This window comes from Sturnira hondurensis, unplaced genomic scaffold (genome assembly GCF_014824575.4).
Source record: "Sturnira hondurensis isolate 20B ecotype Veracruz unplaced genomic scaffold, ASM1482457v3 Scaffold0013943, whole genome shotgun sequence".
In the NCBI taxonomy this organism is placed as follows: Eukaryota; Metazoa; Chordata; class Mammalia; order Chiroptera; family Phyllostomidae; genus Sturnira; species Sturnira hondurensis.
The window spans coordinates 230,877-256,318 of record NW_028086574.1 but is presented as its reverse complement, the minus strand read 5'-3'; the positions used below and the strand labels follow the sequence as shown (position 1 = coordinate 256,318).

The window sequence follows — 25,442 nt, the reverse complement described above, 5'->3', positions numbered from 1 at the left end:
CGGGTAACGGCGTGAAAACTACGTTACCCAGAAGGTAGTGCAGAGGCGGCGACTGACCAATGAGGGGTCGGCGTGCGTGCACAGCGCGTGGGGGAGGTGTTTCGGCGACTTGTTCCACGCAGTGCGTGGGGGCGGGGCTTCAAGGCCAGCCTGTGACATGAAGGGAGTTCAGCGCGCCCCGGTGCGCTCAGTGGTTCCGAGGGGCGTCAGTCTTGAGTCGCGGCGAAGTGAATGGGAGGCGGGAGCAGAGGCGTACCTCCCGCAGCTCCGAGGTGTTCTTAAGACGCAACGGGGTTCTTTTATTACGGCGGCTCTTCCCGCACGTTAGTGGCGGGTCGCGCCGATGAGCCCGACTGAGGTGGGTGCTGTGTTCCCCTGGTCTCTCCCCACCACCTCCCGCGGCTCGCACCTCCGAGCCCAGATGGAGGGGCACCGCTTGGGTCCATGAGTCAGGCCCGTGTCCGCCGTGCGAGGAGGGAGCAGCGTTCCCTTAGAGGCACCTGAGCTCTGGGGAACCGGGGTCTCTGTGTCCAGGGGACAGGGCGACGAGTGTCGCTTCAGGGGACGACCTGAGTGGCTGGAGGCCGTGGGAGGTTCTGAAGGGACAGCGGTGCAGAGGGGCGTGTTCCGTGTTCCATGTTCCGAGTTGGACGTTTCAAATGGGTCAAACCACGAGGCTGGGGAAGTACGGCAGTTGACCCCTGGGGAGCGGTGGTAGGGGCGGGACTAGGCTGGTAGCCGTCAGGGGCTAGTGTTGAGATTCTGGAGGCACTTCAACCTCCAAGGTTTCCTGATACATCACTTGTAGCTGTGAGCAAAAGTAGGGCGGGAAGGACCTCCCTAAGTATTATTTATTTTGCCTGAACATCTGAAAGTATGGAGACGGGAAGCGAGCACAGGAAGCCGGTTTCGGGGAGATTATGAGTTGGATTTTAGACATGTGATCCCAGTATTACCGGACAGAAACCGGCTCTGAGTGGGTCTGCCTAGGACCAGGTGTAGATTTGGAGGTTTTGACTTCATATGGAAAAGATTTCACAACACGAGTCCGGGTGACCATGAGGGAACGTTTCTCAAAGCTGGGAACAGTGAGACAAGGAAGGGCTTAGGATAGAAGAAGCAACAGAAAAGAGCCTAGGCGAATCCGTCTTAGCTCACTGGGAAACCAGAGAAAAACCAGCTTTGGGGACAGGTTCAGGGAATTAGTCTGGGACTAGTTGCTGCTGCCCATTTCACCCCTGGTTGCAAGTCCTGTGGGGTCCATTAGAGTTAAGGAGACGCGTACCCATTAAGAAAGAAGTGGGGGAAGAAGGGAAAGGGAGTGGTAGGCGCTACTCCCTAGAGGGAAAGCAAGCTCTGGGTCCTTTTTCTTGGGACTTTTATCCCTTTCTTGCAGGCTGGAATCTTAGGAGAGATCCCAGGGGAGGGTTTCAGTAGACTATTCCTCAGTTCTCCAGGTGTGTCCTTTTAGGGTCATGGTTTCCACTGATTGGTCAGTGGCAAAACAGGGGTTCTTTGCAGTTGGTTCTGGCATCACCCACCTGGTTTTGCTACTTTTCTAGACCTGGAGCTGAAATACCACTGAGGCCTAGATGTTATCTCTAGGGTGATGACCTGTTGTATCTGGCTGTAAATTTCTTAGTGTGTTCAGCTCTCTGTCTCAGTTTCCCCATTCCACTTGCCAGGGAATTTTCTTCTTACTTTCCTGTCTCACTAAGATCTTACAGAGTCACATGAGTATGTGGACTTAAAGTTCTGGAGGCCTGGAAAGGGGCCTGGGCTGGACCCTGTGTGCCCTGTGGATCTCATTTCTTTGTTAAATTTTATTTATTGATTTTTAAGAGAAAAACATTGATTTGTTATTCCACTTATTTATGCATTCATTGGTGGATTCTTATATGTGGCCTTACTGGGCATCGAACCTGAAACCTTGACATATCGGGATGATGCTCTGACCAACTGAGCTACCTGGCCAGGGCCTTGTTTCTGATGGACCCTGTGGTGAGTGTCAGGAGGCCTGAGACTGAAGGAAGGGCATAGAGGTTTCAGCATCCCAGAAAGGAGCATCTTTGGCGTGGGAGGTATTCTGGCTTGTGTCTGTAGAAGAGGACACCTGGATGTGGGACGTTGCTGATCAGGTGGAGGTCAGTGGTAAAGACTTAGCCCTGCAGATCAAGGGATCCTGGGGGACAGTTTCTGTGGAACAAAGAAACAGCCAGGTTTGTGAAGCATATGGGCTCCAGACAAGGGCACTGCTGTATCCTCTACCCCTCAGGGCAAGAGGAATGAATGAGTGAGACAGTAAGGGGTCTCCGAAGGTGCCCTTCAGGGGATCATGTAGCAGACAGGCTTCTTTGCTGAAAGGAAGAGAAGCTGACCTGCTTGTTTAGAGTCTTCCCTACAACTCAGTACATTCAGAATGTATGAAACATTTGTTTATTAAAACCGGTATTCTAAATATGTACACATAAGTCGGCAATTAGAAATGAACATCTTTGCCCTGGCCGAGTGGCGTCAGTTAGTTGGAGTGTCACCCCATGCACAGGGATTTCATGTTTGATCCTTGGTCAGGGCACATGCAGGGATCAATGAATGAATGCATGGATGGGGGGAAAAACAAACCGATGTTTCTCCCTTCCTATCTTTCTCTAAAAAAATCAATAAAAATTTTTACATGAACACATTCAATAAATTAATCATGGCAACACTATAAAAATTGGAACATTAATCTACCTGTAGTATTTGCTAACAACAGAATGTTATATATCACATCCTCTGAAAACCTTAAAAAGCAAGAGGAATGCAAACCCACATTTTCAAAACTGTCCCTTCCCTTGCACTAAAAGCATACAAAATTGTTAATCTGCTGCCTGGATAGTTAGAGCTGACAAGTAGTGTGCACAATTTATGTTTTGATACTGTTATCAGCCCTATGAGGTGGGAACAATTGTCCCCATTTTACAGTAACGGAGTTGGGGCTCAGGGCATTTCGGTCCTATGCAGAGTCACACAGCTGATCCTAGTGGCATTGAGGTCAGAGGAACTGGGCAGGGCAGGGATGGTGGTCCAGCTCAGCTACAATAGCCATCTACCATGGTTACCTGTCTTTCATGGACCCCCTCTTCCCACGGATTCCCATGGCGTTTGCAGAAAAGCTTATGGTCCTGGCACAGGTGAGTGGAGGATGTACCAGACCTTCATCCCCACTCTGTTATCAGCCTTGATGATTTTGCCGCTCTTAGAAAGAATGGGGGTGTCATGAGTTTCTTCACCTCTCTTTTTTCTTCCCTTGGGTCTGAAGTTCCTGTGGTTTCACCAAGGCCCAGAGTCTTGAACTCAGCCCCAAATTATATGGAGTGGTTCTCCTTCCTTCCTTCCTCCCTCCCTCCCTCCCTCCCTCCCTTTTTCTTTCTTTTCTTTTCTTTCCTTTTTTAATCATCACCCAAGGATATGTTTGTTGAGAGAGAGAAACATCAATCAGTTGCCTCCCATATGCTCACCAACTGAGAATTTAACCTGCAGTCTTTTGGTACATGGGNTTCCTTCCTTCCTTCCTCCCTCCCTCCCTCCCTCCCTCCCTCCCTCCCTCCCTCCCTTTTTCTTTCTTTTCTTTCCTTTTTTAATCATCACCCAAGGATATGTTTGTTGAGAGAGAGAAACATCAATCAGTTGCCTCCCATATGCTCACCAACTGGGAATTTAACCTGCAGTCTTTTGGTACATGGGATGATGCTCCAACTGACTGAGCCACCCAGCCAGGAGTGGTTCTTATTTCTGACTGCTGATAGGGTAAGATATGGAAGGTTGTCTTGGGCTCAGGGTCCAGAATTTTCAAATGATTGGAAGTGAGACTAAGCTGGAATATTATATCTAGGTAGGATACAGAATGGTTAGGGGAGTGTTTAGGGTGTAGGGACACAGTTACCAGGTCTAAAATTGCAACCTGAGGTCCAGGGTCTCAATCTGAGGGGAGTAGGAGCCAGGGAAAGTTTGGACAGAGGAACCAGATGATTTGACCCAGATTTTAACAGGCTGCGCCTAGGTACATGGTGGAGGAGATACTGTGAGGGTGGAGGTGGAGGTGGAGGGACCTGGGAGGAAGTTACTGTGGTGGTGGCTGGGCACAGCAGGCTGTGGAGAGGAGAGGCTGCCTTCTGGATGTGTTCTGCATACAGCTGTCCCCATGTAGTGACATGGAGAGTGAGGTAGCTGGAAGATGAGGTGGACGGGGGATTCAAGGACGGCCCAAAGGCTTTTGGCTTTCCTTGGAAGGATGGCTGTTCTATCTGTTAAGATGGGGAAGTCAACAGAGGGAGGGATTTTCAGAGGGACTAGGAAGAGTTGGGGTTTGTTTCAGATGTCCCGGAGAGTCTGAGTGGAGGTGCCCAGTTCGCAGGTAGACACAGGTCTGGAGGTCAGGGGATGTGTTCAGGTTGCAGGCGACCCCAACATAATTGTTGGTGCATGGATGGAAGTGTAGTTGTCCATCAGGTGTTGCTAGGTCATGGTGGCAGGGACCGGGTGGAGGAGGCTGAGATTTGTCTCTGTTGGAAGCCTGGGTGGTGGTGGTGGGCTTCACAGAGACAGGTAAGGAAGCCGGGTTGGAGGTGCCTGTGACAGACAAGGGCAGAGGCGTCTGAAAGGTTTCCAAGGGAGTCGGGGATGTGAGAGAGATGTCGCAGTAGCTCCGTGAAGGAGGTCAGGTGTCAGCTCAGGGCAGGGCTCTCTCCGTCTTTGGACTCCCATGTGTGGGAGTCACTCTTGGTGGGGCCTGTCTTGTTTCATTCAGACTGGTAGATTAGTTGAGGTGAGAAAGGATCAGCTAGGAGCATTGCAAGGTGTGGGAGGGGGCGGGGAGTTTTGCTGTAGCTGGGCTTTGAATGAGGGTCAAGGGAAGAGAGATTTTCACAACTGCTTGCAGGACAGCAGTACAGTGGGGGAGGACTAAGAGCTGTGGGCTCCTCAGGTTTGGGGGCACTTAGTGTGACACAGGTGACCAGGCCAGGTGGGGAAGATACACTGGGACCCTGGTGCTCTCTAGGGCTAGGTATCTTGGGAGTTCTGGGACGGGATGGGGCAAAATTGGCTAGTGATTCCATTTGCAAAACTCGGCCTGGATTTCACGTGCACTGTGGCATGTCAGGAGGCCATGGAAATGCCTGTAGCGGGCAGGTGGGTATTAGTAACTGAGTTGGGAATGTGGAGGGGCCAGGTATGTAAAGAGGTTCAGAACAGGACCTGATGTGCAGGCAAGGAGCGGTGTCAGTGGTTAGCCCCAGACCCTGACACAGGCTGAGTAAGGGAGAAAGAGGAGTTCAAGTTTATTGTCTGGGGGTTGAGATCTGGGGGGCTGCAGGATAATTTAGATAAAAGAGGAGTGGAGCCCCATTGCGGGCCCAGAGCTTGGATGAACTGCTCCTTCCACCACCTGTTTTCACATTATCAATGGTGATAAGGAGAGAACGGCACGAGACCTGTATCTCTTCCACATTGGAAGTTAGTTGGAGGGCGAGAGGGCTGGAAGTGTGCGGGGAAAGACTGAAGATCCTGGAGACAGAAGCTGCACATTGATCAAACCGCCCCCATTTTCACAGGGCTGTGTGGTCTTTGAGGATGTGGCCGTACACTTCTCCCAGGAGGAGTGGGGGCTCCTGAATGAGGCTCAGAGACGCCTGTACCACAGTGTGATGCTGGAGAACTTGGCACTGTTGTCCTCCATAGGTGAGGCCCTCACACCCACCCCGGCGTCCTGAGCTGAACTCTGTTCTTGTCCTTTCCGGGGGCAGCTCTGTCCTTCCCACCACAAGACCATGGGTGCTGCGTCCTCTTCTCGTATCTTCCAGTCTCCAGGTCGCCTGAATTTCCATTCCGCTACTCCCTTTGCAGTGCTCTTGACATTTGACCTACACTTAAGGCATAGTGACATCTGCACATGTCCTTATATAGTGCTAGAACCCCAGCTACTGTGTCTAGTTGGGCATGTCTGGGTCTGGACATAAGCTACTACACAGTACTTACCAGTCACCAGCAGCCATGCCCTTGTTGAAAGCCATTTGCAGAGCAGTGACCCGCACATGCTGCTTCTCCTTGCCCAGTCCCTTCCTCGTGTCTTTCCCCATCATCAAGGCACTCCCGTTGTGAGCTCCCAGGCCAGCAGGACCCCCCGCCTGTCAGCAGTCCCTTATTCCTGGGTGTCTGATGCACATTTCTGATGGGCTGCCCCTCCCACCAAAGTCGACACGTACTTCACCGGCATTTGTCTGCTTATAGGTTGTTGGCCTGGAGTCCAGGAGGAAGAGGCCCCTTCAGGGCAAGGTGATTCTGCAGATGGGTCACAGGTCTGGACCTCAAGTCAAGATCCATCCACCCAGAAGTCTCATTCTTGGGAGATGTGCGGCCCACTCTTGAAAGACATCTTGCACCTGGATAAGCAGGACAGGACGCACCCTGATCAAGGCCTGTACAGCTGTGGGGGAAAGAACCAACACCACAAGCAGCAAAACGGAGAGAAACCCTCCAGACCAGACAAGGCAAGGCCTTCATTCGAGGAGAACTGTGGAGTTCACATGACAGAAAGGACCTTGTCATGGAGGGAGACAGCCAGCACCGGCCATTTCCAACAACAGGCTTCCCACAGTGTGGAGAAGACACACAGGGATACTTCAGGTAGCGAGATCTTTCAAAATGGGCCAAACGATTACCAGTGCACTCATTGTGGGAACTCCTTCCTCTGTAAACATGTACTTGTTGACCATGAGAAAGTCAACACCAGAGAGAAGCCTTCTGAGCATAGGGATTATCGGGAGACTAGATACTCCCACCTTGATCAGCACCAGAAAGTCCACACCAAAGCAAGGTTTTGTGAGCACTCAGAGTATGGAGTATTCTTTACACAGGTATCATGCCTCAATGACCACCAGAGAATTCACACCAAGCCGGAACCTTTTGGGTGCAGCCAATGTGGGAAGGCCTTCCTTACACTGTCCCAACTCATTGGTCACCAGAAAGGCCACTCTGAAGAAAGGCCTTACATTTGCAGTGAATGTGGGAAATTGTTTGGGAACCGCTCCACACTCATTAGACACCAGAGAGGTCACACTGGAGAGAGGCCCTACGAGTGCAGTGAATGTGGGAAATGCTTTGGGAACCATTCTACACTCATTATACACCAGAGAGTTCACACTGGAGAGAGGCCCTATGAGTGTAGTGAATGTGGGAAAACCTTCACACGCAAACATATACTTGTGCACCACCAGAAAATCCACAGTGGAGAGAAGCCTTATGAGTGCAGAGAATGTGGGAAAGCTTTCAGCCGCAAAGACAAAGCTGTTGAACACCAGAAAATCCACACTAGAAAGGAGTTACGCGTGCAGCGACTGTCAGAAATCCTTTCTGGGCGGCTCCTCACTCATTATTCATCAGAGAGTCCACACCTGAGAAAGGCCTTGTGAGTGTAACAAATGTAGGAAGTTCTTTTAGTACTGCTTCACACTCATTAGACACCAGAAAATTCACACTGGAGAAGGGCCATGAGGTAGAACACCCTTTAGTTTCTGTGAGTGCAGCTAATGCGAACAATTTTCCTGGTTCAGCTCCAGACTCATACACACCAGCAAGTTCACATTGCTGTGAGGCTGTATGAGAGCAGCAGATATGGGAACGGCTTTGATTACAACTGTGGCCTCATTAAACATTGTTGAGTTTACACGGGAAAATGCCATCTGAGTGCAATGAATGCTGAAGAGTCTTTATCTAAAATTCCCATCCACTTGACTCTGAAAAGTTTATACCAGAGAAGAAATTTATGAGAGCAATAAGTGGGGGAAAGACTTCAGCCAAAAGTTTGCTCTAATTGGCACTGTAAAGTATGATTATGTACTTACAGATGTTTATTGCATTAAAGTACACATACATGAAATTTGCTTAAGTATTTTAGTGTACCATTCAATGCTGTACAACATTCCCATGGTTCAATGAATATCAAGAACTCTTCATCTTGCAAAAGTGAAACTGCACATTAAACAACAACTTTGATTCTTTTCTTCCTGCAGCCTTTGACAACCTTTTTATTCTACTCTGTCTCTTTGTGTTTGACTGCCCTAGCTACCTCACATAAAATCATACAGTTTTTGTCTTTCTGTGAACAGCTTTCTTTACCTGCCATAATTTCAGAATTACCTTTCTTTTCGAGGCTGAATTAGACTTCATTATATATCTTTATCATAGTTTCTGTATCCATTCATTCACCTGCTGATGGACACTTCCCTCGCTTCCATATTTTGGCTTTGCTGCTCTGAAGGTGTCTGCACAAAATCACCTCAAGATCCTGCTTTCAGTTCTTTTGGGTATATAGCCAGAAGAGGAATTGCAGGATCGAATGATAATTCTATTTTTAATATTTTGAGGAACCCAGGAACTGTTTCCATCAAGATCCACAAGAATTCCAATATCTCCACATCCTCCTCAATCATTTTTTATTCTCTGTTTTGTGTTTAATAGTAGCTATTTTAATGAGTGTGAGGTAGTATTTTATTGTGGTTTTGTTTAATCTTTCTCTAATGATTAATAATTACATACTTCTTGGCCATTTGTGTATATTCTTTGTGCAAATGTCTAAACTTGTCCATTTTAAAATCAGGTTATTTTCTTACTGTTGGGTTTAGCAGTCTTTATATAACCTAGATACTAACCACTTAATGAAGATATGATTTGTAAATGTTTTCATCTATTCAAAAGGTCGCCTGTTCACTTTGTTGATGTATATTTACCGATTTTTAGAGAGAGGGGAAGGACAGGAGAGAAACATTAATCAGTTGCCTCTCACAAGCACCCCAACCAGGAACTGGCCTGCAACCCAGGCATGTACTCTAACAGGAAATCAAACCCATGCCTTTTTGCTTTGTGAGATGATGCTCAACCAACTGAGTCACACCAGTCAGAGCTGGTAGCATTCTTGACTGCAGGAGTCCCCAGCCCCAATTCTGGTCCATGGCCTCTTAGGAACTGGACTGCACAGCAGAAGGTGAGTGCCAGGCCAGTGAGTGAAACTTCATATGTTTTTACAGCCTTTACCTGTTGCTTGTGTTACCACCTGAGCTACATGTCCTGTCAGATCAGCTGTAGCATTAGATTCTCAGAGGAGTGCAAACCCTACTGTGAACTGAGCATGGGAGGGATCTAGGTTGTACATGCCTTACGAGAATCTAATGCTTGAGGATCTGAGGTAGAGCTGAGGCGGTGATGCTAGCTCGAGGGAGTGGATGCAAATGCAGATTATCATTACCAGACAGGTTGACTGCACCGAGACCATAATCAGTTGCTTGCAGATTCATATCAAAACCCTGTGAGTGCCAAGTAACATATGTTCTGGATTAAAGTGAAGGCAGAATATCCTGAGATTGTCACAAAAGCACTGATAAGCCGCCTTCCACTTCCAGCATCTTACCTTTTCGCAGCAGGGTTTTCTGCAAAGACAGCAACCAAAACGAGATTATGGAGTAGACTGGACATAAGCAACACACTTTGGTGTTACTGTCTCACTACCCCCAGATGGGACTGTCTGGTTGCAGGAAAACAAGCTCAGGGGTCCCACTGATTCTGCAGTATGGTGAGTTGTAGAATTATTTCATTGCCTATTACAATGTAATAATGATAGAAATACAGTGCACAATAAATGTAATGTGCTTGAATCATCCTGAAACCATTCACACACATGCACGCACACCCTGGTCTGTAGGTAAATTGACTTCCACGAAATAGTCCCTGGTGCCAAAAAAGTTGGGGACCACTGCTTTAATGTACAGAATATTGTAATTCGATATAGTACAATTGCTCTGTTTTTGCTTTTGTTTCCTGTGCGTTTTGTGTCAATGCCAAAAAGTTAATTGTTGAAAAGGTTGCCTTCTCCCATTGGATTCTCTTAGCACTCTTGTCAATTATCTGATCAAATATACTCCCTTTCATTTCTGGGTGATTTGTTGTATATGTTGGGCTTTATGCCAGTACCACAGTGTTCTGATACATAGTTTTATCAAAATACTGCATTGATCCAATTTTGACTTCCTGGCTTGGTGCTGGTCATTTTCCCTTTTGGGGCAGCTGATTAAGTGCGTACCCGCCACCACTGTCCTTATGGTGGACTCACACTCTGGGTTGGTATAGGCCATCCCTCTTGTGTCAGAGCCAGATACAGGCAACTAGGGACAGACCCTGTGCTCCTGAGCCCATGAAATGACTCCAATGAGGCCATCCTTAAAGAGCCTGGGCAACCTAGCCCCGGGTCACCTCCTCTACCAAGGGTGCCCCCTACAGCTCCAGGTTACCTGCAGTGTCAGCCTGTGCCACCTGCTGTATGGCCCTGTCTGATGCCCTTCTCTCATTCCAAGCCCTAAGTGTCCTAGTATCACTATGTTGTGTCCAGCCATCAAAAATCTTTAAATTCTATAAGACAACTGTAAGACTATTAAAATAGTCATTACTAGGTAAGGTCCTCACACCCACTCCAGTGTCCTGAGTTGGGCATTATTTTTCTCCCCCCCAGGACACATCTAGATTTACTACATCCAGACAAGGGCCACTAATTCCTTTTTGGCATATTCTGGGTGCCAGGGCTTGGCGGTGTGCAGTGCACAGCCTGTCCCCAAACACGCCGTCCTCTGTTGATCAGAAGCCTTGCAAGATACAGCTCAGGAGTCAGAAACCTCAAAGTTTGTCAAAGAAATCCCAGTGGCCTCTTTTGTCTCCTGTCAGTTTAAGCTTCCTGTAGCCTGCTTGGCAAAACAAAATGAGTGCCAAGGCAGCAATACCGTGGAGCAGCTTCGCTACCCTCCTGACATCATAGATGAGAGGATGGGCACACCACAGAGGTCCACACAAAACGATGGCACGTACAGGAAAGAGCAGGTCGGGGAGGAACTGAGATTGCGTTTTTTTATGACTAAAGTACCTAGGAATACCTAGGTGGGGACATCTCCTATTAGGAAATGAGAACACACATCATGGTTTATTCTTGGGGCGTTTGTAATACGAGTTTTGTGAGCCTGTGAAACTGACTTGGCACATCTTTGACTTCCTTTGGGCCTTGTAAGATGAATATGATAACCACTGCACTGTAGACATGCCTTAATTTGGCTTTGTGATGAATGAATGCTAAGCAGAGAAATACCAAATCTGAGAAAACAACAGTCCTTTATCCCCAGAGCAACTGGTAACTGCTGTAGTGCCTGAAACCCAGTAAGTGCTCTGTGAACTTTTTTTTTTGTGGGGGCTTTGAGATTTTACTGGATTTTAAAAGGAGGGGGGTGTTGTTGTGTGGCCCCTGGGCTGTTAGGGCATTGTAATCTGAGGCTGCATTTTGTTCCAATTTTCTCTTCCACCTGTGGCTGTAGGGAGTGATTAGTTCTGTTCTTGCTTTCCAGTAATTTCCAGTCGTGGAACCACCGCCATGAACCACGTGAACAAGCAAGGTACCAAGGCTGTTTCTTCAAGGGCTTTTATTGGCTTCAAAAGTCGATCTTAATTCCTTATGGCTTTCTGGTGACAGCCAGAGTCCAGACATGACTTTATTAAGAGTTGCCGAATTCTAGAGGAATTAGGTAGGGAGAAAAATGTAGATGCTTCAAGATTGCTTATGAGGGTATAACTTACCAGTTGTTCTCGAGAAAAAAAGTTTCTTTATATCAATTGCTGGCAGTGAAGATGAGTAAGGAGGAGGCTGTTTGCAGAGTCCAGAAAGATGGAGAAGGTTTAGAATCCACTCTCCAACCTCACAGAGACAGGGTTAGGGGCTTAGCCCAGGTTGAGCTTCCGCTGCCCACTGCTCCCCTAGCAGCAAGTCAGTCTCCGGAGGAGAGAGAGAAATAGAGAATGTCCCCATACTGGCCACTGAAATGTTAGGGCGGTTGGTGACATGGGCTGTGAGAGAATTCACAAAGAGAAGAAAGTGTAGAGAAGAAAGTTCTATTCACTCTCCAAGAAAGGAGAGGGGCATGGTGTGGAGAGATACACCAGCTCACTGAACATTTCTTAGATAAATACCACAGCATAGCTTCCCTGTTTATTGTCACTTTTCTGTCGAGTCTTTTAAGTATCACCTGCATCTCTACAGTTTGTTTTCAAGTATGAAAAAGAATCACATTTTGGAGATGAAAACCTTGAGTGTGGACAAGGTTCCAGCACAGCCACAGGCTCAGCTTCATTCTCTGGCTTTTCAGACTTAAGTTTCTCTGAGATTTTAACCTTTTCTTTTACTTGTCCATATCACAGTTGGGTTTCCCTAGAATTATTTCTGCTACTTTATTTTAATAACTAAACATTCTTAACACCTTTCACCAATTTCCAAATACAAGTGTTTTTGTGAAAAACATAGCTCCCTGTGAAGACATCGCTTAAGCAGTTTGAAGTGAAATACTGCATCACTTCCCAGTGCGATGAGATCATAGCATCCCACACCTTTGTCTTGGGGACAAAGTGCTGCCTTTGTACACATGCTCTGACTATTTAAGAGCACATATTATCCCCGCAGAAAAACAGCATGTGATGTCACCTTTTTCTCAGATTGTTTTTTTTTTAATATTTATTTATTTATCTTTAGAGGGGAAGGGAAGGAGAGAGGAAGAGAAACATCAATGTATGGTTGCTTTTGGTGCATCCCCTGCTGGGAACTGGCCCCTGCCGGGAACTGGCCTGCAACCGGCCTGCAACCCAGGCATGTGCCCTGACTGGGAATCAAACCGCGATCGTATGGTTCGCAGCCCGCGCTCAATCCACTGAGCTACACCAGTCAGGGCTCAGATTGGTTTCTTAATTGCAAAAAGTCTCTGATATAGAGTAGTAAATATTTGAAAAAATATGTTGCTCAATGAGTTCAAATAATCACTGACATGTGCACAGGAAAGACGTTTTGGAGGGGGAACCAGAGGCACAGCGTCACCCTGTCTACCAACTTATGTGCCTCCTGTCATCCTTCCTCGTCTTCTCCATCCCGCCTACATCTGAAGTCTTTTCTCTTCCTAGGCCAAATATACAGAAAGATCTTTAAACTGAATGTAGAGCATGTGTATCTAAAAAGCCATAAGATAGCTGACAGCTAGGAGTGGGCGTAGCCTCATTAAGTCATGATTGTCCTCTCTTAGGAACTTGCTGTGCTTTTGAAATACTTCCTGACTGCTTTTCGGGGAAATCTGGGTAAGTCCCCTTTAAGAGCAAGCGAAGCCCGCCTTCTTTTTTGAGCCCTTTAACTCCATTTCCAACGCCCAAGACATAGTCACTTGGCTTTTGTCAGCCACTAGAGAGTGACTTAACTGAGACTTGACAGGTGGTGGAGGCAGCGTAAACTACAATACCCAGAAGTCTTTACAGTGCGTGGCTGCAGAGGCGGAGGCAAGCGAGCCAATGAGGGCTTAGGAGGAACTCACTTCTGTGTGGAGGGAGGGACTTCCGGCGTCCCCTCCGGTTGTCATTTTGGTTGCACTTGGGTTTTTGGCCAGCGGAGCCTCTGAGGTGAGGGATAGGAAGGCAGCCGCTGCAAGGCCGCGCCTTGAGGCTGGACTGAGCCCTTTGTCGACTGCGGCGCCCTGTTCCCGCCCCACTTGCCCGGCTCTTCCCGCAGGCTGGTTGTGGGGCTGCGCCCATGAGCCCGACTGAGGTGGGTGCTGTGTCCTCCTCCCCACACGCCCCCACCCCCCACCCCCAGCCCCTGGCCTCCCTGCCCAGCTCCCACTTTCGGTGAAGGAAGGGCACTGCTCTGCTGTGTAAGAAGGGGGCGGCGTTCCCCTGGGGGCGACTGAGCCCTGGGGAACCGGGGTCTCTGTGTCCAGGGAACTGGGCGAGGAGTATCGCTTCGAGGGACGACCTGCGTGGCTGGAAGCCGTGGGAGGTTCTAAAGGGATGGTGGTGCAGAGGGACGTGTCCCGCGCTGGACGTTTCAAGTGGGTCAAACCACGAGGCCTAGGAGGCAGTTGACCCCAGGTTGGGGCCTGATGGAGTTGGTGGCGGTCAGGGGCCATGTGACGAGATCCTGGAAAAACTTCATAAAGCAGACTGGGTTGCCTGTTGCAAAAATATATATTTGCAGTTAGAAGTAAGGAAACAAGGATCCCAGGTATTTTTGCCTGAACATCTGAAAGTACGGAGTGGAGCAAGTCAGAGGAAAGAGTAAGTTTGGGCGGAAGGGGTGGGGTGCTGGCAGGGGAGAAAATGAGCTGGAGTTTGGATGTGATGATCCCAAGATGTATCAGGATGGAGATATTACGTCATGGCGGTGTCCTATGTGTAGGTGACCATAACGGTCTGGCAGCTGGGGAAGGGGGCAGGGTTGGAGACATCAGAGGGTTAGAGGGTGCGGACCTGACCAGAGTGAGGTCTGGGGACCACATGCAGGAGGGAGAGTTCTAAGCTCCTTATTCCAGACCAGCCCTGTGGGGAGGGTGGGGGGGTCATCAGGAGCGGGTCTTGGCACCTCTGATGCTCCTCCCAGAAAAGAGCAGACCTGACCTAGGAATCTGGCTTGTGTCTGTAGAACTGGCAGGCTTCCCTGCAGTGGAGACTGCCATTGTGTGCTAGTGAAGATTCTCCGTTAGGGGGACTCCACCAACTCCAGGGCCACTTCCTGTGAAAAGAAGGCAGCGTTCACCAGGCTGACGAAGCTACTGGGTCCTAGACCAGGGGACTGCGCCTCACCTCCACCCTCAGGGCAAGCGGGATGATGCACGGCTTCAGTCAAGGGCCCCCAAGAAACTCAGATTATGTAACAGGCAGGCCTGGTTACTGAATGGACTAACAGCTGACATGCCTGCTCAGTCTGTCCCTATAGCACATTAAGAATATATGAAAAGTTTTTGATTGAACACTAATGGTCCTGGCCAGGCTACTCAGTTGGTTGGACCATTGTCCCATATACCAATAGGTGTGGGTTCAATGCCGATCAGGGCACATACCTAGGTTGCAGGTATGATCCCCAGTCAGGGGGCATATGGGAGGCAACCCATCAGTGTTTCTCTCTCTCCCTACCTCTCTCTAAAATCAATAAACATATCCTTAGGTGAGGATTAAAAACATATAGCCCTTGCCTGTGTGACTCAGTTGGAGCTTATTCACGTAAACCCAAAGGTCATGGTCTGATTCCCAGTCAGTGCACTTGCCTGGGTTGTATTTCAGTCTTGTATAGGAGAGACAACTGATTGCTCTTTCTCTGCCTCTCTCTAAAGTCCCCAGGTGAGGATGGGTAGGCAGTTAGATGAATTTATTCAGCCTCTGGCCAGGTAGCTCAGTTGATTAGAGTGTCCACTTGATATGCCAAGGTTTTAGGTTTGATCTCAGTCTCTAGTCAGGGCGCATACAAGAGTGAATGCATAAATAAGTGGAACAGCAAATTGATGTTTCTCTCCCCCTTCCCTTCTCTCTTTCTAAAATCAGTAAGTAACCTTGGCTGGTGAAGCTCAGTGGATTGAGCACGGGCCTGTGAACCACACGATCGGGGTTCGATTCCCAGTCAGGGCACATGCCTGGGTTGCGGGCCAGTTCCCAGCAGGGGATACAAAAGAGGCAACCATACATTGATATTTCTCTCCTTCTCTCCTTCCCTTCCTCTCTAAAGATAAATAAATAAAATCTTTTTAAAAATCAGTAAGTAAAATTGTAAAAAAAATAAACCTATTCAGTACATTCAGTTTATGCAAACACCTCATAATTGGTTTGGCATTAATTTACCACTCAGTGTTTGCTTACAATGTAGTTGTCAGGCTCAGATGGTCCAAGGCTCTAGGGCAGGGCAGAGATAGTGGTCCACCTCAGTTTGTAGGATCCTACCATGGTTACTCATCTCTCATGGCCTCCTTCTTCCCACAGGGTCCCAGGGCAGTGGCAGAAATGCTTATGAACCCTGCACAGGTGAGTGGAGGGTGCGTCCACTTTCACCCATCCCAATTACCACTCCAGTGGTTTTGGCATCTCAACCTGAAACTTGCCCATCCTTCTCATTCTCTTGAATCTGAAGACCATGCACTTTCACCAGACTCAGAATTTTGTATCTAGTCCCAGATTATAGGGACCAGTTCTCATTTCTGACAACCGATGGCGTAAGATGTGGCAGGGAGTCCTGAGCACAAAACTGAGAGTGTTTGGATGCTAGGAGGTGAGGCTTAGCTGTGATGTTAGGGAACTGCAGGTTTCTGTTATATCCTGTGGGACTGGGGAGCTGGAGAGGGGTTGGGAAGGGGTGCATAAGTTTCTGGCCTTGAATGACAGCCTGAGGTCCTGGGCCTCTAACCTGAGGTTGGTGGGGAGTTTTGAAGCAGAAAAGGAAGGTAAAAGGAAGCAGACATGGGATCAGATTTTACCAAGCTCCCTCTGGCTGCAGAGTGGAAGACAGATTTGGTGTGTGAGTGAAGGCGGGGAGACCTGGCAGGAATCTCTTGCAACAATGCAGGTGTCAGCGGTGGCTATACAGGAGTGGTAGCTGGTTTTTGGATGTGTTCTGAACTAGAACTTCTGCTTTTTGTTTGTTTGTTTATGTGGAGGACAAGGGAGATGAGGAGGTGAGAAGGAAGGAAGAACCAGGGATGACCCCGGGTTTTGAACTTGTTAGAAAGGAGAGCTGTTAAAAATGGGAGAAGTCAGTGAGAGGAGGAATTTTCAGGTGGAACATGAATAGTCACTTTTTGTCCTTGTCACAAATGTTCCAGATACTAGAAGGGGAGGTGTCAGTGGGCACTTGCACACAGAGGTCTGAGGTCAGGGGAAGGATTCAAATTAGAAACGGCCATAGCATAGTGGTTGGTGTGTGGATTCGGATGAAGCATGTAGCTGTGGGTTGGATTTAGGAGGCAATATCTCTACGTTATGGTAGCAGGCCATCGGAACACAGGGAATGAAAGTGAAAGGCCTGAGTACTAGGTCTCTTGACTGGGCACCTGGGTGGCGTGGTGGGCATCACAGACAGATGAAGAAGCAGAGCACGTGTGTGGGTATGTGAGTGACAGTGGTGTGGAAGAGCCCTGACCAGTGTGGATGGTGAGTTGGGCATCAGTCTGCAAAGCAAATGGTCCCCAGTTCAATTCCCAGTAAGGGTACATGCCTGGGTTATGGGTTCCCTGGTCGGGCTGCGTACAAGAAGCAGCTGATGGGTGTTTCTCTCTCACAACAATGTTTCTCTCCCACTCTTTCTCCCTCCCTTCCCCTCTCTCTCTTAAAAAAGAAAGAGCGAAAGAAATTTTCCCAGGTTCACTGTGCACATGTTATGGAGGCTGAGGAGAGAAATGGGATCAGCTAGGAGAGATGCTAGGTTGAGTGTGGAGTGGGAATGTGGATAGGAGATCAATGTAACTGGGCTCTCAATGAGGAGAGAAAAAGTTTTTGACCGCTGAGGGGGCAGCTATTGCAATGCAGAAGGGGGAGAGGGCTGGGCTAAGTGATGTCCTCACATGGGAAGGGGGGCTGAGGCTGAAGCAAGAAACAGGGCCAGGTAAGGAGACCTCCAGGATTGGGTTAGGCCTGGCAGTAGGGGACTTAAGCGTTCGGGGCAGGAGTGGGGCTGTGACGGATGCTGGGTGTGTTTCCCATTCACTGCCTGGATTCCACGTGGGAAGTGGCATGTTGGGAGGTGAAGGGATGCCTGTGGGTGGACTTGGGGTTCTGGTGGAGTTGTCACCTTGGAGGAGTCGGAGCCATGAGGGAGGGGCAGGTGACGGGGGTGTGAGGGATTGGCCCGCATCCCTGGCACTTGGCTCTCATAGCAGAAGGATGAGACTGAGTTTGGTTGTCTGAGAGGCAAGATCTGGAGAGACCCCAGGGAAGCTGGCTGGCAGGAGAGGGGTGGGGTCCCACCTGTGTTCTGCTCTGCGCTGGACACAGTGATCAGTGGCCATAAGGAGAGAGAGCAGGCACCAGTGCCACCACACTTGTGAACTGTCACACTGGGAAGTTGGGAAGGAGGAGGATGGGCAGGGAAGGACTGGAGATCCCACAGAGAGAAGTGGATGAGTGATTGTGCCCACAGGGTTTTAAAAAATATCTTATTTATTGATTTTAGAGGAAGGGGAAGGGAGGGAAAAAGAGAGAGAGAGAAACATTGATGGGCTATACAAGGAAAACAGATCAGTTGCCTCTCACACTCCTCCAACTGGGGACCTGTCTCGCACCCCAGGCATGTGCCCTGACCAGAAACTGAACCCATGACATTTCAGTGTGTGTACCCACAGGATTTTGGTTTATGAACATGAATGAGTGAGTGACAACATGGAGAGGCCAATGCATAGAAAGGAGGTTTTTATTATATTTCCTGAGTGGAGGAAACACTGGGTCCACGTGGGGAAGCTGGAGTGAAGGGAAACCTTAGGTCAGAGCCTCTGTTGGATTGTCCCAGGGAAATGCAGGGAGTGTGGGGTGGCAGCTTAGGGATGGCCAGTTTGTATAACCCTAGTGCCCTGGGGTACAGTGGCTGTCCCTAGCAGTCTGAGACGTCACCCTGGGCTGGTTTGGGGCAAGGGAAATATTCGCTGTCTGTCTGTGAGTTAGCTAAGGAGCTGGTTCAGACAATGGGCTCTGAATCACATGGGTGATAGAAACAAATTGGGCCATTAGTTTAATACGTAATTAGTAGATCGCAAATAGGTAAGTACAGAATCCACAAAAACTGAAAACCAGCTGCCTAACCAAATTGGAGACCCAAATTGTGAACCAACTTTGCAAATTGTCTCCATTTTCACAGGGTCGTGTGGTCTTTGAGGATGTGGCCGTACACTTCTCCCAGGAGGAGTGGGGTCTCCTGAATGAGGCTCAGAGACGCCTGTACCACAGTGTGATGCTGGAGAACTTGGCGCTGTTGTCCTCCGTAGGTGAGGCCCTCACACCCACCCCCAGGTCCTGGGCTGGGCTCTGTTCTTGTCCTTTCCGGGGGCAGCTCTATCCTTCCCACCACATGACCATGGGCACTGCTTCCTCTCCTGGTTTTCTGGTACATGTGTTGTTGGTGTCAGGGACGGGCAGTGTGCGTTGTCCCCACTGTCCCCAAGCAGCCCGTCTCTGCTGCTTTGTGTACTCACAAAACAAAGCCGAGGAGTCAGAAATCTTGAAGTTCGTATGAGAAGTCCCTCAGACCTGGCCTGGGTGGGTCACTCATTTCAGATGCTGGAACCTCAGTGCCCCAAGATACCCCTGCCTCTTGCTGACATATCTTAGGGTCTGCCTGTGCCAGGAATGTTAAGTACCAACATAATTACTAATTTTAGGGACTACTGGCTTGTTTCTACTCTCTGTCCCGGGAAGTTCTTATAACTTTCAAATGATGGATGACCCATGTTGGATCACTCTGGGTACATGCTGGCCACACTTTTTTCTGTTTTTCACCCAGAAGTGGCCTCTTTCAGGTGCCACGTCATTGTTCACCTTGAGCAATGAAAGGACCCTGGATGCCTGGTAGGGTGGACATTGATACCTCAATGGCAAGAGAGGCTCGAAAGTACACGCCCTGGTGCAGGGGAGCTGGGAAGGGGTGCGGTGCCAGAGCTGGGAACGTGCACTTTGTCCATTGGTGTTGCCTGCCAGCTCCAGTGGCCGAGCTCATTTCTACGCTCTAATAATCCGTTTCTGCCACACTCCAACCCAACTACGTGGCCTTCGTGTCCCCTCATTCTGTTTCACTGCTGTTCTCTTTGATGTCATGAGCTCCCATGTATCCTTAAATAGTCCTTGAAAAGCAGTATTTCTGTTGTAACTGGGTATTTCTAGGTCTGGATACAACTTCTACACAGTGCTCGCTGGTCACCCGAGGCCATGCCCTTGGAGTGACATGGAGACGCTGCCTCTCCTCCCTGCACAGTACCTTCCATGGTCTGAATGTTTGTGTGTCCCCAAAATTTGTATGTTGAAAACCTCATGCCCAAAGTGATGGTATTAAGAGATGGCACCTTTGGGGTGATATAGGGCATGAGGGCAGAGCCCTTATGAATGAGATTAGTGCTTTTATGAAAGAGATCCCACAGAGCTCCATGGGCCCTTCCACTATGTGAGGAACCAATGAGAAGTCTGCAACCTGGAAGAGGGCCCTCACCTGGCCATGCTGGCACCCTGATCCTAGAATTCCAGCCTCCAGGACTGTGGAAAATAAACTTCTGTTGTTTATAAGATTATTATGGTTATTAAAATACCACCCAGTCTGTGGTATTTTGTTATAGTAGGCTGAACTAAGACACTACCTCTGTCTTCAGGCCTTCCTCTCCCTGGCTCTAGGCCCCCTTGCCCATCAGCAGTTCCATGGACTATATCGTGGGCATCTCTGATGCTCATTTCTGGTGGGCTGCCCCCTCCCACTGATGTCAACATGCACGTCACTGGCATTTCTCTGTTTGCAGGTTGTTGGTCTGGGGCCCAGGATGAGGAGGCACCTTTGGAGCAAGATGATTCTGGTGGAGGTTCACAGGTCAGGACTCCAAAGTCAGCTCTGTCCACCCAGAAGGCCCAGCCCTGTGAGATGAAAGACATTTTGCAACAGGCTGAGCACTATGGAATGTACCCTGAGCAAGGACTGCACATTTGTGGGACAGATCTCTATCAGCGCCAGGCGGAACAGATTGGAGACACAGTGTCTGGAAGAGACGAGGAGAGGCCTTCATTTGTGACAAGTGGCAGCATTCACATGTCACAGAAGCCCTTCACATGCAGCGATGGTGGAAAGGACTTCCCAGCCAGTGCAGGCCTCCTCCAGCACCTGGCTCCTCATCGTGGGTGGAAGCCACCTGGGGACACCAAGTGCAGAGAGGCCTTTGAAACTGGACTAAATGATTACAGTTGCACTCAGTGTGGGAAAAGCTTCAGCCGAAAACAGATACTTGTGCAGCACCAGAAAATCCACACTGGAGTGAGGCCTCATGAGTGCAGCAAGTGTGGCATGGCCTTCATTAGAAAGTTCCACCTTGTTCAGCACCAGAGAGTCCACACTGGAGAAAAGCCTTTTAAGTGCAGTGAATGTGGGAAATTCTTTAGGTATAAGTCCACACTCATTGGTCACCAGAGAGTCCACACTGTGTCAAGCCCTTATGAGTGTAGCAAATGTGGGGAATTCTTTAAGTACAAAGCAAACTTCACAAAACATCAGAGAATTCACAATGGAGAATGGCCTTATGAATGCAGAGAATGCGGAAAATTCTTCAGGTACAACTACAGACTGATAAGACATGAGAGAGTTCACACTGGCGAAAGGCCATATAAGTGCAGTGAATGTGGGAAATTTTTCAGGTACAGCTCCACATTCATCAGACACCAGAGAGTTCACACTGCAGAAAGGCCTTATGGTTGCAGTGAATGTGGCAAGTTCTTCCGGTACAACTCCACGCTCGTCAAACACCAGAGAGTCCATACCGGAGAAAGGCCCTACGAGTGCAGTGAGTGTGGGAAGTTCTTTAGGTACACTTCCACACTCATTAGACATCAAAGAGTTCACACTGTTGAAAGACCTTATGAGTGCAGCTTATGTGGGGAATTCTTTAGGTACAAATCCAAGCTCATTAAACATTGGCAAAATCACACTGGAGTAAGGCCTTACGAGTGTGGCGAATGTGGGAAAGCCTTTAAGTACCACTGCAGACTCATTAGACATAAGAGAGTTCACAGTGGAGAAAGGCCATATGAATGCAGTCAGTGTGGAAAGTTCTTTCGGTACAACTCCAACCTCATTAAACATTGGAGAAATCACACTGGAGAGAGGCCTTATGAGTGCAGTGAATGTGGGAAAGCTTTTAGCCACAAACATATACTTGTTGAGCATCAAAAGATCCACACTGGAGAAAGGCCTTATGAGTGCAACAAATGTCAGAAGGCCTTCATTAGGAAGTCCCACCTTGTTCATCACCAGAAAATTCACAATCAGGACAGGCCTATGAGATCTATGAATGTGGGGAATTCTTCAGATACAACTCCAACCTCATTAAACACAGTTCACACTGGCAAAGACCTTATGAGTTCAGAGAATATGGTAAACCTTTTAGATACAACTCTAAAGTCATTACACTGGAGAAGCACCTTATGAGTTCACATTGGATTAGGGCCTTCTGAGTACAGTGAATGTGAGAAAGTCTTGTGAGAATGTGATGCAACTCCAGCCCTGTTACACATCAGAGTTCACATTGCAGAAAGGCCATGTCAGTGCACCAGTATGGGCATTCATGTGTTCAGCCGAGACTCCAACCACATTGTGACACTAAAAAGTTCATGTTAGAGAGAGGATTGCAAATGAGGAGCCATATGTCTGCTCCAATTTACCCCTGGGAACTACTGTGATACAGGTTTTTTTATTTTATATTTTGAATTGTGATAAAATACATATAACAAAGTTTACCCTCCAGCATTTTTATTGTACAGTTTAGTAATGTTAAGAAGTCACATATTTGTCTAACTAATATGTTGAGCTTTTTATCTTACAAAACAAACTCTGCCCTCACTTAATGACTCCTCCGACACTTGCTCTACTGCACCAGGCAACCATCTTCTACATCTGTCTCTGAATTTGACTACTCTGGATTCTTCATACAAGCGTAATTATACAGTATTTGTGTTGTTGTGACTGCCTTATTTTGCTTAGCATAGTTTTCCCGTGTTGATACATTTGTCAGCATTTCCTTTTATTTTGAGAAGGAATCAAAATAAACAAGTGGATCAACTATTTTGAGTTGATCCACTTGCAATGTGGGGAATGGTGCTGATGGAGTCAGTTCAGCTTTGCCAGATGTTAGGATATTTCTAGAGAAAGAGGAGGTCTAGATTTTACATGGAATTTTAATTTAACAACTTTATTGACACATTGAAATAAGTTGCATTTATTAGAAGTGTAAACTATATTTTCACATATGTGTACACAATGGGACCATCACCAAAGTCAATGTAATGAGATATCCATAGCCCCTAAAATTTTCATTGGCACCTTTATATTCTCTCTTCCAGCCCTACCCAACTTGCTCTCTCCAGATACACATTGTAGTTTGCATTTCTAGAATTTTGTATAAAAGAAGTCCTATAGTTACTCTTGTATGGCTGTTTTTACTAAGCACATCTATATGTATATTTTTTAGTATTATTCATATTGTGTGTGCAAAAGCATGGCATCAAATAAGAATAAGAAGGCCCTGTGCTACTTATGAGTGACATTGTGTACAAACCACAAAGGTGCTTTTACCCTCTGACAATCAGCCTGAGAAAAAGAGTTGTTTAAAGTGGGAAAGTGAAGCTTAAACTAAGTAACAAATTTAAGTTCAGTTTCATATGAATTTTATTACCAATAAAAATCTTTGAATTACCTGCCTCATACACAAGCATATAGATTTGTGTCTTATTTGACTTCATTTTTCTACCAATGTCTTTAAGCTGTTAAATTCTTTTTTTTTTAAAGATTTTATTTATTTATTTTTAGAGGGGAAGGAGAGAGGGAGAGAAACATCAATGTATGGTTGCCTTTTGTGCATCCCCTGCTGGTAGTTAGCCTGCAAGGAACCTGTTTGCAACCCAGGCATGTGCCCTGACTGGGAATCGAACCGCGATCGTCTGGTTCACAGGCCCGCGCTCAATCCACTGAGCTACGCCAGCCAGGGCTAAAGCTGTTAAATTCTTTAGAGGAAAGGAAAACGATATAGGTTACATACTTGTTTGCAAAATTTTTTGTTTATTTTTCCTGTTCTCAATGTAACAGATTACAGCTTGTCCTATGCAGCACTACCTATGCAGCAGTGGAGAGTTATTTTAAAGTGGGTTTGGATTAGCTGTAGATGTACACTCTAAACTCCAGAGCAACCACTAAACAAAATAACAATGGAAGTGTAACTGATAGAGAATGAAATTATAAAATACTCAATTAAAACTACAAAGGCACACCCTGGCTGATGTAGCTCAGTGGACTGAGCACAGGCCTGCGATCCGAAGTATCGGTGGTTTGATTTCCTATCAGGGCACATGTCTGGGTTGCAGGCCATATTCCCAGTATGAAGTGTGCTATAGGCAACCATGTATTGATGTTTCTCTCCCTCTCTTTCTCCCTCCTTACCCCATTTCTCTAAAAATAAATAAATAAAATCTTTAAAAAAACTACAAAGGCAAAGGGTAGCAGAGAAAAACAGGAACACAGTACAAGGGCAACAAATACAAAACAGTAAACAATATGGTAGATGTTAATCCAATTATATCAACAATCTCTTTTAATATCTAAATGCATCAATCAAAAGGTCAGAGTGGATCAAAACACAAGAACCAACTATATGTTGTCTATAGAAAACAAAAAAATGGTTTTAATACAGAATATCTATAGATATGACGGAGGACCCCCCAAAACCCTGGAATTACCTTCTAGAGGGTGGGTCCCTTCTAATACAGTCTTCTCTCACTAAATGAGTGTTCTAGGAACCCATCTGTATCAGTGTACCAGCTGGCATTGTGAGAAGCTGCGTGAAATTCAGTGAATTTTTTTTAAGACTCAATGTGTTTGCCCATTTCATGATGGGTGATTTACGAGTGCACCTGCCCACACTGCGCTGTGTTCAGTAGTTTGGGACCAAAAGTGACATGACCCCCTTTCCCCATCCTCCCTATTCACCTGATCTTGCCCAGAGCAATTTTTTTGTGTGTTTCCCTGATGAAAAAAGTCCTCAAAGGAAAATGGTTTGCCAATATGGAAGAGGTGAAACAAAAAATGGCAAGTTCAAAAACTGTTTTGAGCAGCAGGAAAAAAGTCTCAATAGGTGTATTGCATCAAATGGAGAATACTTTATTTTTTTTTAATATTTTATTTATTTATTTATCTTTAGAGGGGAAGGAGAGAGGGAGAGAAACATCAATGTATGGTTGCCTTTTGTGTGTCCCCTGCTGGGAGTTGGCCTGCAGGGAACTGACCTGCAACCCAGGCATGTGCCCTGACTCAAATGGAGAATACTTTAAAGGTGACTGAGTTTAAGCATGTAAAGATAAATACACAATTTTTTATAAATTACATATTGTGGGTTCCCCTTGTATATATTTAGTAAATGGATAGAGAAAAATATACCATGATAATGCTAACCAGAAGAAAGCAGGGATACAGGGGTGCACTGTGTAATGATGAAAGGGTAAATTCTCTACAATTTCTTTCAGAAGATAAAAAGCAGAGGGAATACTTCCCAACTCATTCTTTGAGGCCAGCATTGCCTTAATACAAAAAAAAAAAACAGATAGAGACATTATAAGAAGAAAAAAATTACAGGCCAGTATCTCCTGAACGTGGGTAGAGAAATCTTCAAAACAGTATTACCTTATTGCATCCAACAGTGTATAAAAAGAAAGGGAGGAGGGGGAGAGAAACATCGATCTCTTGTTCTACTTATTTATACAGTCACTGGTTGATTCTTGTATGTGCCCTGACCAGGGATCAAACCTGCAACCTTGGGATAGTGGAAGGATGCTCTTACTAACCAAGCTACCCAGCCAGAGCC

At 47.2% G+C, this 25,442-nt stretch overlaps 2 protein-coding genes and 1 long non-coding RNA gene across 3 annotated transcripts in view; 2 read left to right on the top strand and 1 right to left on the bottom strand.

Moving 5' to 3' along the window:
• Positions 1-221: 221 nt before the first annotated feature.
• Positions 222-7,262, top strand: LOC118998272 (zinc finger protein 17-like; the record flags this gene model as incomplete). Its single annotated transcript, XM_037062336.1, has 3 exons — positions 222-358; positions 5,595-5,721; positions 6,271-7,262. Coding segments are annotated over exons 1-3 (1,134 nt in total), but the record flags the coding sequence as incomplete, so codon positions are not given.
• Positions 7,263-13,443: 6,181 nt separating this feature from the next.
• On the top strand, positions 13,444-22,318 carry LOC118998264 (zinc finger protein 548-like). Its single transcript, XM_037062323.1, has 4 exons — positions 13,444-13,645; positions 15,847-15,888; positions 18,707-18,833; positions 20,349-22,318. The coding sequence occupies exons 1-4, from the start codon at positions 13,631-13,633 to the stop codon at positions 22,019-22,021; spliced, it is 1,857 nt and encodes a 618-aa protein (XP_036918218.1). The 5' UTR covers positions 13,444-13,630; the 3' UTR covers positions 22,022-22,318.
• Positions 21,686-25,442, bottom strand: part of LOC118998266 (uncharacterized) — a 20,597-nt gene continuing 16,840 nt past the window's right edge. Inside the window, exon 4 of the long non-coding RNA XR_005068833.1 lies at positions 21,686-21,728. This is a non-coding gene — a long non-coding RNA (uncharacterized LOC118998266). The remainder of the gene's footprint in view (positions 21,729-25,442) is intronic.

Coding starts and splice junctions, on each gene's coding strand:
- LOC118998264 (XM_037062323.1), top strand. Junction 15,889..18,706: donor TGCTTATGAACCCTGCACAG/GTGAGTGGAGGG, acceptor CCATTTTCACAG/GGTCGTGTGGTCTTTGAGGA. Junction 18,834..20,348: donor GGCGCTGTTGTCCTCCGTAG/GTGAGGCCCTCA, acceptor CTCTGTTTGCAG/GTTGTTGGTCTGGGGCCCAG.